Raw genomic sequence first — 15758 nt, 5'->3', positions numbered from 1 at the left:
TGGGTTAGTAATAACCGTGTTTTCTCTCTCCTTTGCAGTTGGTCCTTCGGGGTGTTAATGTGGGAGATCTTCACTTTGGGAGGTTCACCCTACCCAGGGATTCCGGTGGAGGAACTTTTTAAGCTGCTGAAGGAAGGACACAGGATGGACAAGCCGGCAAACTGCACCAATGAACTGTAAGGGCCATTGTCTCTCTTGACGCTGTGTCGACCCGCCCCCCTCCATGCCAGGAACCCTTCTCCTGACTTACTTCGGGTTTTCTAAGGCCCCTGGTTTTCTGTACATGCTCTAAGAAGAGTTGCTGCTGGAACTTTCTGGGCTCAACCCCAGAACTGCAGTAGATAGCCACACTGACAGCCATGACTGTCCCAAAGAAAGCACGTTGACGTGTATGGAGTGAGCTTTAAATCACAGAGGGCATCAGGCTTGCGGGCCGAGGGCTCCTACCTTTGTAGAGTGATCTTCCTGGACCACTGTGCTATGTCCTGCCGTTGTCTCTCCTCAGAGAGACAGGGAGAGATACGCCTGGCCTTTTCTCATATATAAGCTGGAAAGCCGTGGGGCTGCCCACACGGAGTGGGGGATTAAAGGCCAGGATAGCTTTTCTTCACTGCGTGCCCCAGCCTCCAGCACAGCCAGGGGGAATGGCTGTTTCCACAGCTTTGTGACCGCTGGAGATTGCCCTTACGATTGACATGGGCCCCCATTTCCTTGGAGCAGACTCGTGTCTGGTGACCTGTGTCATACCCACGGTTTAACACAGAGAATTAAAAATGTGTCCAGGTGCCACCCTTGGAGCCCCAGGTCTGACTGGAAAACCATGAGCTGGTTTCTAGAAAAACCTGGCCCACACTTCAAGTGGAATTATGTTGTGCTTGTGACATGTGTCCTGTGCAGTAGAATCAGTGCTTTGAAAGGGAGGCTCTCTCTTCCCAACCCCCCAGGGTTAACTGAGAAGAGTGATTGTCCCAGAGACTGTGGTCTATTGTGTATCGTTTCATGGGGATTTTATATCCGTAATCCCATGAGTACTTTTCACTGCCCAGTGGACATCTGATGAATGGCCACATTTTATAGTATATTATAGAAAGGTATTTATTGTGCTGCCTGTCATTCCTATTGCTTTTTCTACTATAGAGGGTCTGTCGAAACCCATAATCAAGATAAGGCCTGGGACCCTGGGCCCGTCCAAGAGTTAGTCAGGAAGTTAACGTGCAGCCCAGTGATGGCAGATTAATTCATAAAGACGTTACCTTAAAGTTGTGGTTTTCAGACTTCATTTAAAACAAACAAACAAACAAACAAAATCTGAGGAAGCTTTGTCCTCGACAGTCAGTAAAACCCGAAGCGTGAGAGAGAAGATTCTCCGTGTAGTTGCTCCGGTCCAGGCAGGGGGTGGGGGCGGGAGGGGGTTGCCGGGGACAGACTGGAGACCCGGTCCCATAATAAGGCTTTTCCTGCCACGTCCCAAAGTGCCCTTGAAGGTGTGATACGCCCATGGGGTGTCACCGTCACAGGAGCGCAGAACCCGGCAGTGAAGGCATCTCGACAGATGTCTGTCTTCATGGCATAGATACTGTTCTGAGACATTTGGGGTAAAGTGATGTTTTTGTAGCTCAGAGCGCTTGGTTTCAGAGGAACCAAGAGGTGAATTTGGTGGGGGCGGGGGGGGGTGGAGTGCAGAGAACTGCCTTCTCATCTGGAAAGTTCTGATCCATTGTCATCACTTCGGACGTGTCTCCATAGCGCCTCTTAAAGCTGGCTTCTAGCCGGGCGCCTAGTACGTACAGAATGCATTCACCAGGAAATCCGTTTCCCCAGGTATATGATGATGAGGGATTGTTGGCACGCCGTGCCCTCACAGAGGCCGACGTTCAAACAGTTGGTGGAAGACTTGGACCGAATTCTCACTCTCACCACCAACGAGGTAAGAACCCCCCTTCCAGGAGCCCGCGGCCCTTTCTTGGGAGGCCGGTGCGGCGCTTTCATCGCGACCTCGCCCGCAGGAGGCTGCGCTGTGGTCGATCGTTTTCCCACGGGGCTCAGACAGAGTCAAAATCTCTGCGCCTCCTGAGTCCTGAGTTTTCTCAGAGCGGACTCACGCAACCGGGCCCTCCACGAGGCTGCGCCTCTCTGGCTCTGGGGTGGTGGGTAGGAGAGGGGGGAGGGGAGAGAAACGTCCGGCGACGGCCTTTGGGCTTGCATGGGAGGGTGCGTGGGCCAGTTGGACTCCGCACCATAGTCGTTAGTGGGCTCCGCCGATGGGCTCCCTTGGAAGCAGTGGACTGCCATCTGAGTTCCCGCACAACACACGCCCCTGTCCCTGTCCGCCGTGACCCTGTCCGCCAATGGCCTGTGGCCTCTATCCCCGGGTGTGTGAATGCACACACAGTTTTCCTATAACGGGCGACTTGTGATTTTTTTTTTTTTAAATTTTTTTAACGTTTATTATTGAGAGACAGAGAGACACAGAACATGGGCAGGGGAGGGGCCGAGAGATGGAGACACACAGAACCCGAAGCAGGCTCCGGGCTCTGAGCCGTCAGCACAGAGCCCGACGCGGGGCTCGAACTCACGGACCGTGAGATCATGACCTGAGCCGACGTCAGTTGCTCAACCGACTGAGCCACCCAGGTGCCCCTTCGGCTTGCGATTTTTTTAAGTGAAAACTTGTATTTTTTGTCAAAATATTTTTTCTATAAAATATTTCTAGTCTGTACCAGTAAAAGAAACACCCCTCACTGTCCGAATCCAGTCCGGGATTCAGCATGCAGACAGAGAGTGGTCTGTATGGTTGTGGAAAATGTATGATCTGAGCAGGAGAGAGCATAAAACCCAGCAAGGCCAGAAAACCCCCCACGAAAAAACTGTTCATGAACGAATTGGAGACATTCAGTGAGGGTACAGAGAGCAGTCTTCCCTCTGAACGAGAAAAAAACCCTCCCCCAAACCCACAGTTGTCTTACCAACAGCAGCGAAAGCTTAAAATTGCTTAAATAAAAATAATACATTTAACGTATTTTTAAATAATACACTTAATAGTATGGGAATGATTTTTTTCAAAAAAGAAATAATCCGAAGCCTTAAGCCAGCAACATTATCTTGTGCGTCTAACTGTAGCTGATAAAAGGAGAGATTGCATTTAAATGAATACAGCTGACCTTCAGAAGTTGAAAGGAAAGGAATAGTTCGGGGGGGGGGGGGGGGGGGGGGGGGGGGGGGGGGGGGGGGGGGGGGGGGGGGGGGGGGGGGGGGGGGGGGGGGGGGGGGGGGGGGGGGGGGGGGGGGGGGGGGGGGGGAAGCAACTTTCTTCTCCTGCCAAAATTGTTGTTTCTAGTGTAAGTTCCTTTAACCCTAGACTTGGACTCCACTGATATTCCTATTTTTTTCCCTATCCGATCTGAACATTTATGGCTGCATGTAGCAACTGGGACAGCACTAATGTTCCATTTTAATGGTCCTGCGTCCGTGCTCCGTGCTCCTTTATTTATATATTTATATTTAAAGCGGGCCCATTCATGCTGAAATTTACATCTAGCATCCTAAAATAAAGCAGAATGCCATATTGTCTAACGGATATAAAAATCGAAGTTTCTTTCCTTCTGAAAATCATTACCATATGCTGGAGAAAAATGCTTCCATTTAGGACAAAATTTCATTTTTATCATTGTAAGCAAAAAGTTCTCTTTTGATGTGGTGGGTGTGTTTGTTTCCAGTTGTGCGGTTAATGCTGAGGTTGTTGGAACTTACACATCCCCCACTCTCGGATGGGGGTTCTTTTCTTGCCAACCCTGGTGATGAATTATAGCGGTTTCGTTTTTTTTTTAATTTAAAAATTTTTTTTTTTTTTTGTCTTCTCAAATGTATAGTCGCCAACATTCTGTGGGCTCTTTTCTGATAACACGGGGGCTGGTTGTGCTGTGGTCTGCACTTTTTGTCTCCCCTCAGCAAAACCGCCTGTCCTGGAATGTCACTGGCTTGGGGGATGTGAGCAGAATGGCCCCAGTGTGTGAGCCCAGCGGGGGCAGCGAGGCCCGGCCGTTTCCCCGTCTAGAAATCTTCCCATAGTTCGCAGAGCGGGGGTCTGCAGACCTCGTCAGTAAAGGGCCAGATAGTAAATATTGTCATCATTGTGAGCCAGACGGTCTCTGCTGGCAATATTCAGTCCTGCCGTCAGGGTGAGAAAGCACTTACGGACGATGCGTAAATGAGTGTCTGTCTTCCGGATAAAACTTGATGGACCCTAACATTGAAATTTTGGGTGAATTTTATGTCATTTTATATCATTTTAATGCTATGAGATACTATTTGTCTTTTGATTTCCACCGCCCCCCCCCTCCCCCCAACCATTGAAAAATGTTAAAAAGCCATTTTTCGCTCATGGGCCATACAAGACCAGGCAGTGGACTCAGAGCCTACCATGAGTCGGAGGAAATGTTATCCTGGGTCGCCCGGGGAGCTCAGAAGAGCCCTTTTTGAATTTCAAACTTTTCTTTAACAGTCCATTATGGATTGAACATGCACGAGTCTATCCGAGCCTTTTCTGAACCTGTTTACATTTTCAACTCAGAGGGCTTCTGAGAGTGATGATTACATCTGTGAAATTACCCGCTGAAGGGAGACATATTCCCCTTAAATGATCCTAGAAACTGCAGTAGTGAAATGTAATTCGTCAAATAAATATTCATGGTCTCAGCTATTTAAAGGGGTCCCAGGAGTCCACAGCACATTATGTTTTTGTCATTTTGCCGGGGCTCGAATTTGACCCGGGTGCTCTCTCTCGAGGAGGCACATAGCCAGCCGCTCGCCTGGGGTCTGTGCGAGTGGAATTGACCGGTCGGCACCTCCTTCTTATCAGCTGGGTTTGGACGTTCCCTGCTTGCCCATAGTTCAGTCACGATGGGTTGTGAGAGAAAAGTCGAGGGCAGCCTGGAGTAAACCTAGTTGGGGTCTCGAGGAGGTCTTGGTGGGACCCGGGTGGGGGCTGGATCTCTGGAATCTTCAAGGGGCGCCCCTGTCCTGTCCCCGCTATCGCGTCTCGAGAGCCTGCGTGTGAAATAAAAGTCTTCTCTTCCCTTCTTTCAGGAATACTTGGACCTCAGTCAACCTCTCGAACCGTATTCACCTTGTTATCCTGACCCAAGATGAAATAAAACGTCTCTCTTCCCTTCTTTCAGGAATACTTGGACCTCAGTCAGCCTCTCGAACAGTATTCACCTAGTTACGCTGACACAAGGAGTTCTTGTTCTTCAGGAGACGATTCTGTTTTCTCTCCGGACCCCATGCCTTACGAACCATGCCTTCCTCAGTATCCACATGTAAACGGCAGTGTTAAAACATGAACGGGCTTGTCCTTCTGTCCCCAGACAGGACGGCACCGAGAACCTAGCCACGCTGAGCAGGGAGGCCACGCCCCCGGGAGCTTGCTGTCTCCACTTGTATATATGGATCAGAGGAGTAAATAATTAGAAAAGTAATCGGCACACGTGTAAAGAGTGTATACAGTTGGAAACTTGTAACCCTCACCAGGAGAAGAAGAATGTTTCTGGGGCAATCGACTTGTCCATGGGCCACCACGCGCCCATGACCCACTGTGGGTACTGGCTGTGGACCAGTTGGACTCAAGGCAAACGTATGTTCTGCCTTCCTTGTGAATTTTGTAATAATTGGAGAAAATATATGTCAGCACACACTTACAGAGCACAATTGCAGTATATAGGTGCTGGGTGTATGTAAATATATTCAAATTATGTATAAATATATATTATATATTTACAAGGAATTATTTTTTGTATTGATTTTAAATGGATGTCCCAGTGCACCTAGAAAAATTGGTCTCTTTTTTTAATAGCTATTTGCTAAATAAATGCTGTTCTTACACAGAATTTCTTAATTTTCACCGAGCAGAGGTGGAAGGATACTTTTGCTTTCAGGGAAAATGGTATAACATTAATTTATTAATGAATTGGTAATATACAAAACAATTAATCATTTATAGTTTTGTGTTTTTGTTTCTTCGTAATTTAAGTGGCATTTCTATGCAGGCAGCGCATCGGACTAGTTAATCTCTTGCTTGGACTTAACTAGTTGTCAGATTCTCTGACAAGAGAAATATTTACCGAATATGACTAATTTGGGGAAAATGAAGTTTTGATTTATTTGTTTAAACTCTGCTGTCAGATGATTGTTCTTAAACCACCAAAATGCCGATAGTAAGCGAGCCCCATTAATAAGAAAGTATTTTGTTTTGCTGTGCAGCCCTGTCACTGGGCCCGTGGATCATGTAACTGGACTTCCCAAGACAAATGGTACCAGCGCTCTCTTAAAAAGATGCCTTAATCCATCCCTCAAGGATGGACCTTAGTCGAGCTGATAGCAGAATGTACTTCTCTCCGGCAGCTGGACTTCTGCCTGAGTCGCACGTTAATCAGATTAGCCTGTATTCTCTTCGGTGAATTTTGATAATGGCTTCCAGATTCATTGGCGTTAGAGCAGCCTTTTAGAGTCTTAACATCTCATCGTAGAAATTGAACATTGAGTTGTTCTGCTGATAGTTTGGGGGATACTTCCATCTTTTTAAGGGATTGCTTCCGTCTAGTTCTGGCAGGACCTCGCGGAAAGATCCAGCCTGATACCCGTGTCAGACACGATGTCGCCGTGTTGTTGGTTCTGTATTCAAGTATCGTGTTTTGCTTTGGAAACACCTACTCACTTTGCTATAACCATGCAACATGAATGCAGATTACACTGATTCTATTTGTTACGGAATTGGAGAAAGTATTTAATAAAGCCTGTTAATTTTTATACTGACAATAAAAATGTTTCTACAGATATTAATGTTAACAAGACAAAATAAATGTCACGCAGCTTATTTTTTTAATACTCTTGTCTCACCAAATGGTTTCCTGTGCTTGGAGGGGTGTCGACTCGGTGCTGTTCGGTGGGATTGCACGAAAGCCAGAGCCGGGAAGGCTCGTTGTTGGCTACAAACCCGTGATGAATTATCAGAGGGGTTGGCTGAGACCAGCAGAACCGGGGACCCTGAGACCGGTGGATCCCGTGGAAAATCAGGGGAAGTTGGTTTATGTTCTGGCTCTGTTGCTTCTTAGGGCCCCAAAGATGTCCTTGTAGCTTTGTGGGTCCTAGTTTCTCCCAGAAGAGCAAACGGGGGATGGCACGGGTGAGAGCTTTGCAAACAGGGACGTGGTGTTGTAAGGGTGACAGGTGCTGAAAGACGTATTCAGAAGATAGGGACCCTGGGGAGGGACCTTGAAACCTCTTAGGCTGGCTTCCCCATGATGTACGGAGAGGAGAATTTGCTTCAGCATTTCAAAAAGATAGCCTGAACAAATCTTAAAATGATCTGACCTATTTCCATGCCACCAAGAATCTGAAGAGGGAAATGGTGTTCTTCCTGCTAATAACCTGCAAATTCTATGACTCAAGCTCTCATTATACCTGCCTGCCAGCCTCCGTAGCAGGAAAGGGAGACAAAACTAGTGTGACTTCTCCCAAACTTCAGCCATGCTCTCGGAGCCTTACGGTGGAAAAGTGCCATGTTTGGGGCCTTCATTGTGTTTGAGGCCATTAGTGGACTGAGGGTCTTACCGGCTATCTGGAGGGTGGCCTACCGGCCTGGTTCTGCGTTTGCCAATCTCCCATGCTCCCCACCATCGATCAGCAGCAGAGCAGAGTTGTAATCCCACCCAAGAGAATGGGACTTCAGAAACTAATTGGAAGCAGCTTTTAATTACGTGTGTACAGGAGGATTATTCTGCAGCCCGCTGGGCATTGTCACGGGAGTGGGGGGACCCCCTTGGCCCGGGCTGAGGGCTAACTTACTGGTGCGGCATGCGTGTTTGAAGCTGGGTGCTGCATCCGTAAGAGTCCTTCTCTGTGAAGATCGATGGTGTGCATTTTATGCCTTTGGGACTAAAGGGGCAGTTTATGGCTTTTTAGTCGACAGTGGAGATTCGAATCTCATACTGGCTGTTGGCCATTTTGATTTTTGAATTATTTCGAGAGATTTGTCATCAAGGGAAAGATGGCAGAATGGTCCATGAGAAGGATGAGAAATACTTCTTTTTTTGAGCCCTGCCCCAAATAAACAGATGGAAGCAGGGTATGATAGCAATCCTGGAGCTTCTGGTCCCCCGCACCCACTGCCGCCCCCCACCAGACCCAAGGAAAGCAATGGAAATTAGTTGAACCACAGTGTGATTGCCATCATGATGTGAGATCAGTTCATTTACAAAGAAACAAAAGTCTCGGACACCTCCGTGAGAGGTGGGTCGTCCCTGGGCCCTCCATCTCCAAGTGGGAAGGGTGTGGTCAAGAGGCTGCCTCGGAAAGTAGCTGGTGGTGGGGTCAGGCAGAGTGGGGTGGAGAGATGGGGCCTTCCAGAGGGTTCTGTGGATTCCCTTGGGACTGGGTACCCTTCTGCCCTGTTAAGCCTCTCAATCCTTTACCTCAGGGAGCTTCCCTCCACACAGGAACCTAAAACACGCAGTTACAAACCTCTGGCAAACTTGCACAGCCATGCATTGAGGACCCAGCCACCATTCTGGAAACAGGAAGTTGGTCCACTAGCTTGAACCGTACAGTTAAGCCTCCGGAAGGGTGGCATACAGAGGTCCCCACAATTACAGATTAGGAACTGGAGGTTCCTGAGCGTGGCATGGCTGGGAATGGTCTAAATAAGGCTGCAGCCTTGCACAGTACTGGAGAGAGACGGTGGTAGACTGAGACAGAATGAATTCATTTATTTCTAAAAGCCGGGTGATGTTGGGCAGGTCTTGGATTCTATGTGATGTTGGGCAAGTCTTGGATTCTATGTGGACTTGGATTTCCTCGACCGTAGGACTAATTAACCACCAGCCTCGCGGTCCCACAGTGAGGGCTACCTAGAGGAACTTAGCTCAGCCTCGGCACGCCAACCTCAATAAATAGTGTCCTTCTAAGAATTCGTTTTTGTACCTTTGTGATTTTTTTTTCCTAGTGTATTCACAAGGTTGTGCAACCATCGCCCCCTAATTCCAGAACGTTCTCATCACTTCAAAAGGAAGCCCTGCCCCAATGAGCAGTCGCTTGCCATTTCCCTTTTCCCCTGAGCCCTGCAACCCTCGATCTGCTTCCTGTCTATGGATTTGCCTATCCTAACCATTTCGCAGAAATGGGATCGTAGTTTGTGTTTGCCTTCCTTCACTTAGCATGGTATTTTCAAGATTCACCCATTTTGTAGCATCTATCGGTAATTCCTTTTTATTACCAAATCCTTTTCCACTGTGTGGATATATACACATTTCGTTTATCCGTCCGTTGGTTGATGGACATTTGGTTTCCGCTGTTTGCCTATCAGGAAAAGTGCCGCTATGAACATTAGCGTACAAGTGTTTGTGTGGACATAAGTTTGCATTTCTCTTGGGTGTATACCTAGCAGTGGGGTCCCTGGGTCACACGGTAACTCTGTGTTTAACCTTTCGAGGAACTGCCAGAGTGTTTCCACAGTGGTTGCACTATTTTACATGCTCGCCAGCAATGTATGAGGGTTCTCGTTTCTGCATGTCCTTGCCAACATTTGCTATTGTCCGTGTTTTTTATGATAGCCATCCTAGTGGGTGCCGAGTGTCTTCCTAAGAATGTAATAGCTGAGGAGATCCCCCTCAGATCATGAGTGAAAGATACAGAATACCTTACTGGGTTCTCTAGAACAAAATAATTGGCCTGGCTTTCGCACTTCTAAAATGGCCAAGATCGGTGAGAGGGCTTCAGTGGAGGCTCATGGAGCAGAGGGTGCTGAGAAATCGATCCTTCTCTTTTTCCTCTTGGCCGAGAAAGGAAGGAAGCTCGGCCACGGGCTGCAGAAGGAGAGACCTGCTTCCTGGCCGGAATCCTTGAGTGCGTCTCACGTCCCCAGTTTTACGCCAGACGAAGTCTGGGGGACTTGAGCGATCCATTGGGACTGATTCATGCACCATTACTTATGTATGCGCATTGGAGCCCTCCTTCTCCAGCCAGCGTTTTGATGTTATTTATTTTTTGATGTTTTTAAAGATGAAAGCAAAGTTTATCTTCTCTCACATTTCATCCCCAGGAAGCCTTGAAATGACTTGGCCGGGCACGGACTGCAGGAGCCCTTCCACGTCTTAAGTGACGTTCTGGAATGGGGCCCTTCTTGTGTCCTTTTTGCCTCAGGGTTCAGGGGGTTTTGATGGGCTACTCCAAATTGCCTCTCAGTCCTGGCTCAGAGGTCACACGAGGTGCTGTGGAAAGAAGACAGTGGCTAGGACAACGATCCGCATTGACCACCTTGCCACTATCTCCCATTAGCTCAGGACCTTTGAAATAAAAGGCAGTGGGTTTCTTCTAATTTGCAAATCTGAATCCTAGAGTATGTAGCAGTTGAGTGGCAGAATTGGGTTTAAAATACACATGCAGGTGAGTGATCTTTCCTCCTGTGGCTCAGAACACTGCCTCCTTCCGGGCTGTGTCTTTTTAGTTTCTTTCTCTCTTTTTAATTCCTTAGTTGGGGTCATTTAACCGAATCCTGCCTGTATCCCTTTCAAGTCAAAGTCTGTAGCACGATGTATTTGGAAAGGGACAGAGAACCTCGATGGATTTATAAATTAAGAATAGAGGAGGAAACGTATTCTTCTTCCGGAAAGGGATGATAAGTGATCTCTCTCAAATGATTGTTGAATTAAATAAGACTTTACCTGGGAAGCACTGAACACAGTGCCTGCTGTGTGGCCTTCGAATATTAGCAGCAGTTTATGCTTATATTTATCATCTTTCTACAGATACAGTTGTAAACATACACACAGATGTAGATACAAGGTCAGAAAAGTATAAATATGCATATGTATTTACCATTACTACCGAAGAAACTGACTCATGAAATCGCTAGACAGTTGTGAATTTCATGACGTCTCCCCCCACTTCCCTGAACAAACATCATTTAACTTTTACGTTTGTAAAAATGACCAAAAATTCTAAAAATGAAATTTTGCTTACAACACTCAACCTGTTATGGTCCCCTTTTTAGTTTGATTTTTTTTTAAGTTTTATTTATTTTTCAGACAGAGAGGGCGGGGGAGGGGCAGAGAGAGAGGGAGACACAGAATCCCAAGCAGGCTCCAGGCTCTGAGTCGTCAGCCCAGAGCCCGACGCGGGGCTCGAACTCACTGTGAGATCATGACCTGAGCCGAAGTCGGACGCTTAACCAACTGAGCCACCCAGGCGCCCCTATGCTCCCCTTTTTAAACAAGAATTTGCTCTCTAAACGTTGCCAGGCAATGGCCAGTATGAGCTTTAAGGGACGAGTCAACGTGTTAGGAACTGTAGGGACCAAGCTGGTGAATGGTTTAAGTACCACGGTCTGAAAGACCAGAAGCAAAAGTTTGGGAGGGTTTTTGCAAGGGAAGCTCCTTTCTAGCCTTGTATGTGATGTTGTTACAAGCAAATCAAAATGGGTCCTGTGACAAAAGGAAATATCCTGTGGACAAAACAGAGAAGGCCTGATGCGTGTCCTACCGGGGTTGGGATTGTATCATTTAGGGGCTGTCCCCCTAAATCTACGGGAATTATGAAATTAACGTTGTTACCCAACAGGTTTAGAGAGATTGAAATACGCGCTGTTCTATGGGGGAACTTCATTAAGAGTTCTGGTTGACTCCAACATATCTCCTTCCTACAGTGCGTGCTGGGAGAATGGAAATGAGACAGAACGGCTGGATAGTTTGCTCTGCAGACCGAGAGCCGCCCTTTAGTTATGCTGTGACTTGATCGGCTGCCTCTTCTGGAAAAAGGCTAAGTGTATCTTTGCATACACTAACCCAGCGGGAGAGGAAGAAAGAACCTAGTTTCCTTCCTGGCATCATCCTTACTCCCCATGAGACTAGCCCTTCGGTTGCTTTGTATTGGATTTAGATCTGACCAAAACGCAGACGCTCCTGGTTTATTGCTGGCCATCACCCAGTAGCTGCCAGAGCTGTGAAGGAAGAAGGCAAAGGCAAAACACTAAATCACAAAAGGGCAGCGGTGTCACTGGGGCTGCAGGTGTGGTTAGTGGGAGAGCTTTCCTGCTCTCGAGTGGATCCGGTGGGGGGCGGGGGGGACACACTGTGGCCCACAGACCAAATCGGGCCTACCGCCTGCTTTTTGTACCACTTGTGAGCTGTAAGGGAGAGTTTTATGTTTTTAAATGGCTGAGAGAAAATAAAAAAGACGTTATCTTGTGACGTGTGAAAATTATATACAACTCAAATTTCTGGCCATAAATAAAGTTTTATTGGAACACAGACACGCACGTCCGTTTATGCATCGTGGACTGCCGCTGTAGCTCTGTAACAGCAGTTGGATCGTTTCGACAAAAACCCCACGGCCCAGCAAGGCTTGTGGGCAGGGACAGTAGCAGGTAACAAGGTCCTGAAATTGGGTGATGCATTTGAGAATAGGGTCCACTTGAAAGAGGCCCGGGGGTGGGGATGAAAGTCATGAAAAACACCCTTTGGCGAAGCAGGGTGTTTTAAGATCCTTTGGAGACAGTGAGTGGCCAACGTGATGTGTCTAAACGAGCCTTCCTGGCGCCCTTTCTTCCCAGGAGCTCCATGTAGCAACATGCCCAGTATTGCCACAGAGATCCGCAGACCGAAGGCTAAATAGCGTGGCTCTTCCAGAAGGAGGGAAGGTGAGAGGTTGACATTCAGGTTTGAATGAGGCTTGTTTGGCGGGAAGTAAATCTGATCTCTTCCAGCTAAGGAGCACCTTTGTGCCTCGGCAGGACCGGTTTGAGGGGGCAGGACGGCCCTCTTTACAATCCTGTGAGAAGGCCTTATTAGCCATCACTCTGGGGTTCTTGTGTGCATTCAGATTTTCATGGGAGAGCTGGTGGGCACACGTCCTCATCCAAACTCCTCTCTGAACACAAAGGCAATCCCAGGACAGACCATGTTGGGTCTGCCTTGGCTCACCTGCACACATTATTGAGTATGACTTCTATCTGCTTCCCAAGAACCGGAAGGTCAGATGGCTGAAGACTTGACGTGACAGGGTCACTTGCCCCAAACATCAGCACACAACTCCCCCACGTGAAAAATCTGGGCGAAAAAATCTACCTACGCAATAAATGCGTACAGGTAACGGAGACTGGTAATAACAATGCGGACATCTGGTTTCAGCTTTCCCCTTGTCTTCCGAATGAAGGTGAAAGCGACTCAAACACTAAGCCCTTATTTTTCTGACCCCAAAGCAAGTGAGCTTAGTCAAGTGCAGGCGTACCTCGCTGCTTTGGGCAAGCTGAACCTCTGGCAGATCCCCAAGATGAAAGCCTAGACCCTTTTCAAAGACTGGGGCGAGTGTGAGGGAGAATGCAAGGGTGTAAGTGTGGTGCCTTGAAAGGTACACCTTGTTGGCCTGGCCTGATTTACATGGCACCCATAGACCCAAGGAAAACCCGAGAAGGGGCCCCCGGGCAGCAGCCGGGCGGGTATGTGTGGTTGTGCATACATGCACCGTGGTAGACCAGGCTTTCAGGGCTTTTCAGGACAATAAAAACATTCAGAACTCCCTCTGGTTATTTAAGATCTCCAACATGACTCAAGGGCATCTTCAAGACTTTGGGGCAGCTCCACACCTACAGGAGAGAACACGAGCTATTAAGAAAGAAGGGGCTGGCCAGGGTGGCTCCAGAATTTCTTCATTGGATGAGTTGAGGGTCTAGAGTTGGCACGGGAGGGGGTTTGGGGACTCGGGGAAGTGATTCGGAGCCACTTGTGCGTAGCAAGTGCGCTGCTTTTATGCAAATCCAGTGGTTCTGTTGTTTTTGCTGCCTCTGAGGGGTTGGAGATCGGGAGGGTCACAAGCTCCCCAAGCCACCCCACCCTGCCCCCCACTACCGAGAGTTCTCGCTAGCCCGAGTGGTTTCCTTTGCAAGCCCTTCTCCCCAGCAGTCCACCAGAACCGCGTTCTGACCTCTCCTGACCACCCCGCCTCCCCCACCCTCACAGGCAGGAAGGGACGCAGAGTATGACGGGCCACCCGGAGCCATGGCTGCTGGGTCCAGCTCCACGCGATGAACGCGGAGCAGTGTGTGTCCTGGAAGGTGAAACGCTATCAGAGTTTGTGCAAAGGGAGGCTCCGGCGGAGTGTTTAACTTAGCTCTCATGAGGCAGGTGCTTTGACATTTGGTGGAGCCAAGGGTCAAGGTGCATTCTGAAAACTCGTAGCCACACCCTGCTTCTGGGGGAGGAAAGGCTGGTTGGGTAGAGTTGGCATTTAGGTAAGAAGAAAAGGGGACCGTGCCTTCCAGAACGGCTTGGGGCGCCTGGGTGGCTCAGTTGGCTAAGCGTCCACCTCTTGATCTCAGTTTCGGCCTTGATCTCGGAGTCGTGAGTTCAAGCCCCACGCTGGGCTCTGTTCTGGGCACCAAGCCAGCAAGCAATGGCCCTTTAAGCCAGTTTGTCAAGTTGCTTTGTCAGGGGATGACCTCGGAACAATTTCTAGGCTCATCCTACCGCCTTCCACGAAACTGGCCAGCTATAAGTTATGTATGATGGGTCCAGTCCCCCACTAGGGATTGGAGGGTATATTAGTTCCTATCCATTGTTAAAATAGTCCTGTAGGGTGTTATATATTCCTATGGCTGCTGTAAAAAATTGCCACAAACTTGGTGGCTTAACACAACAGAAGTTTATCCTGTGGCCGTTCTGAGGGCCAGGGTCCCAAATCAAGGTCTCAGCAAGGGAAGAATCTGCCTTTGCCCCTTTCTGCTTCGGTTGGCTCCTGGAATTCCTTGGCTTGTGGCTGTGTCGCCGTCTCTGTCATCACACGGCCCTCTTCACTCCTCTTCACGTGTATCTCTTCTCTGTGTGTCTCCGATAATGTCACTTGTCATCAGATGTAGGGACACCACATGATTCAGGACGATCTCATCTTGAGACCCTTGATTTCACGATACCTGCACAGGCCCTATCTCCCCAAAAGTTCACACTCGTGGGTTTCAGGGGTTGGGACGTGGATGTATTTTTGGGGGGCGGCAGGCACCATGCAACATGTTTCACGAGCGGGGCCTTGGTGGCTTCTTCACATAATTTTACAATCAGGTTGGCAGGGAACAAGGCTGGCACTCATTAAATCATTTGCTGGGAGCTTCCATTTTATCTAAGAGCTTTCCGGTATGCTGGGCACTGGCTACTCGAAAGCAGTAAAACCCATTCCCTCCCTGGCTCTGCTGAGAAGGGAACGAAGCTGGGAGGGAGGAGGGTTCACAACGCTCCTCTGAGGCAGGTGCGGGGGTCAGTCAGCTCATTCACAGTCACATCGTTGCCCCAGGGAGAGCAGGGGTCCATATCCGGCAGGCTGGACGCCAGAACTGGGAGTCTTCTCGACGCCTGCACCTCTGGCAACCGCCCCCCCCCCCCAGTCAGTCCCTCCCTGATGGGTGAGATTTGGGTCAGGGGGCCGACCCACACCTGACCTTCTTGAAGGATAGAGCACGCTGAGGAAGGTGAGTGACCTGGGTCAAAGGAACACTTGAGGGTCATTCTCTGATGGACAATGGCAATAGGAACAACTCCCCCCTTCCTTCCCCCCCCCCCCACCCCCCGGCCAAGGGAGGGAAGCAGAGAGCAAATATGTCCGTGTGAAAGTCAGGATTTAAAAAAAAATCTTTTTAACATTTATTTATTTTTGAGAGACAGAGACAGAGCAGGAGGAGGGGAAGGGCAGAGAGAGAGGGAGACACAGAATCCAAAGCAGGT

General features: G+C 48.7%; 1 protein-coding gene across 10 annotated transcripts in view; it reads left to right on the top strand.

Moving 5' to 3' along the window:
- The window catches only part of FGFR2 (fibroblast growth factor receptor 2), a 108253-nt gene extending 101373 nt beyond the window's left edge, over positions 1 to 6880 (top strand). For 9 of the 10 annotated variants that reach the window (XM_043597727.1, XM_043597726.1, XM_043597725.1 and 6 more), the window contains 3 exons: positions 39 to 176; positions 1822 to 1927; positions 5178 to 6880. In XM_043597727.1, the coding sequence (XP_043453662.1) occupies positions 39 to 176; positions 1822 to 1927; positions 5178 to 5342 (409 nt within the window). In that variant the 3' untranslated portion in view covers positions 5343 to 6880. Of the gene's footprint in view, positions 1 to 38; positions 177 to 1821; positions 1928 to 5085 lie in introns of all 10 variants that reach the window. The other variant, XM_043597722.1, reaches the window with a different exon arrangement.
- Positions 6881 to 15758: the final 8878 nt, after the last annotated feature.

The sequence above is a fragment of the Prionailurus bengalensis genome, chromosome D2, assembly GCF_016509475.1.
Source record: "Prionailurus bengalensis isolate Pbe53 chromosome D2, Fcat_Pben_1.1_paternal_pri, whole genome shotgun sequence".
Classification (NCBI taxonomy): domain Eukaryota; kingdom Metazoa; phylum Chordata; class Mammalia; order Carnivora; family Felidae; genus Prionailurus; species Prionailurus bengalensis.
The sequence above is the reverse complement of the archived record's forward strand: the minus strand, read 5'-3'. Positions and strand labels throughout refer to the sequence as shown.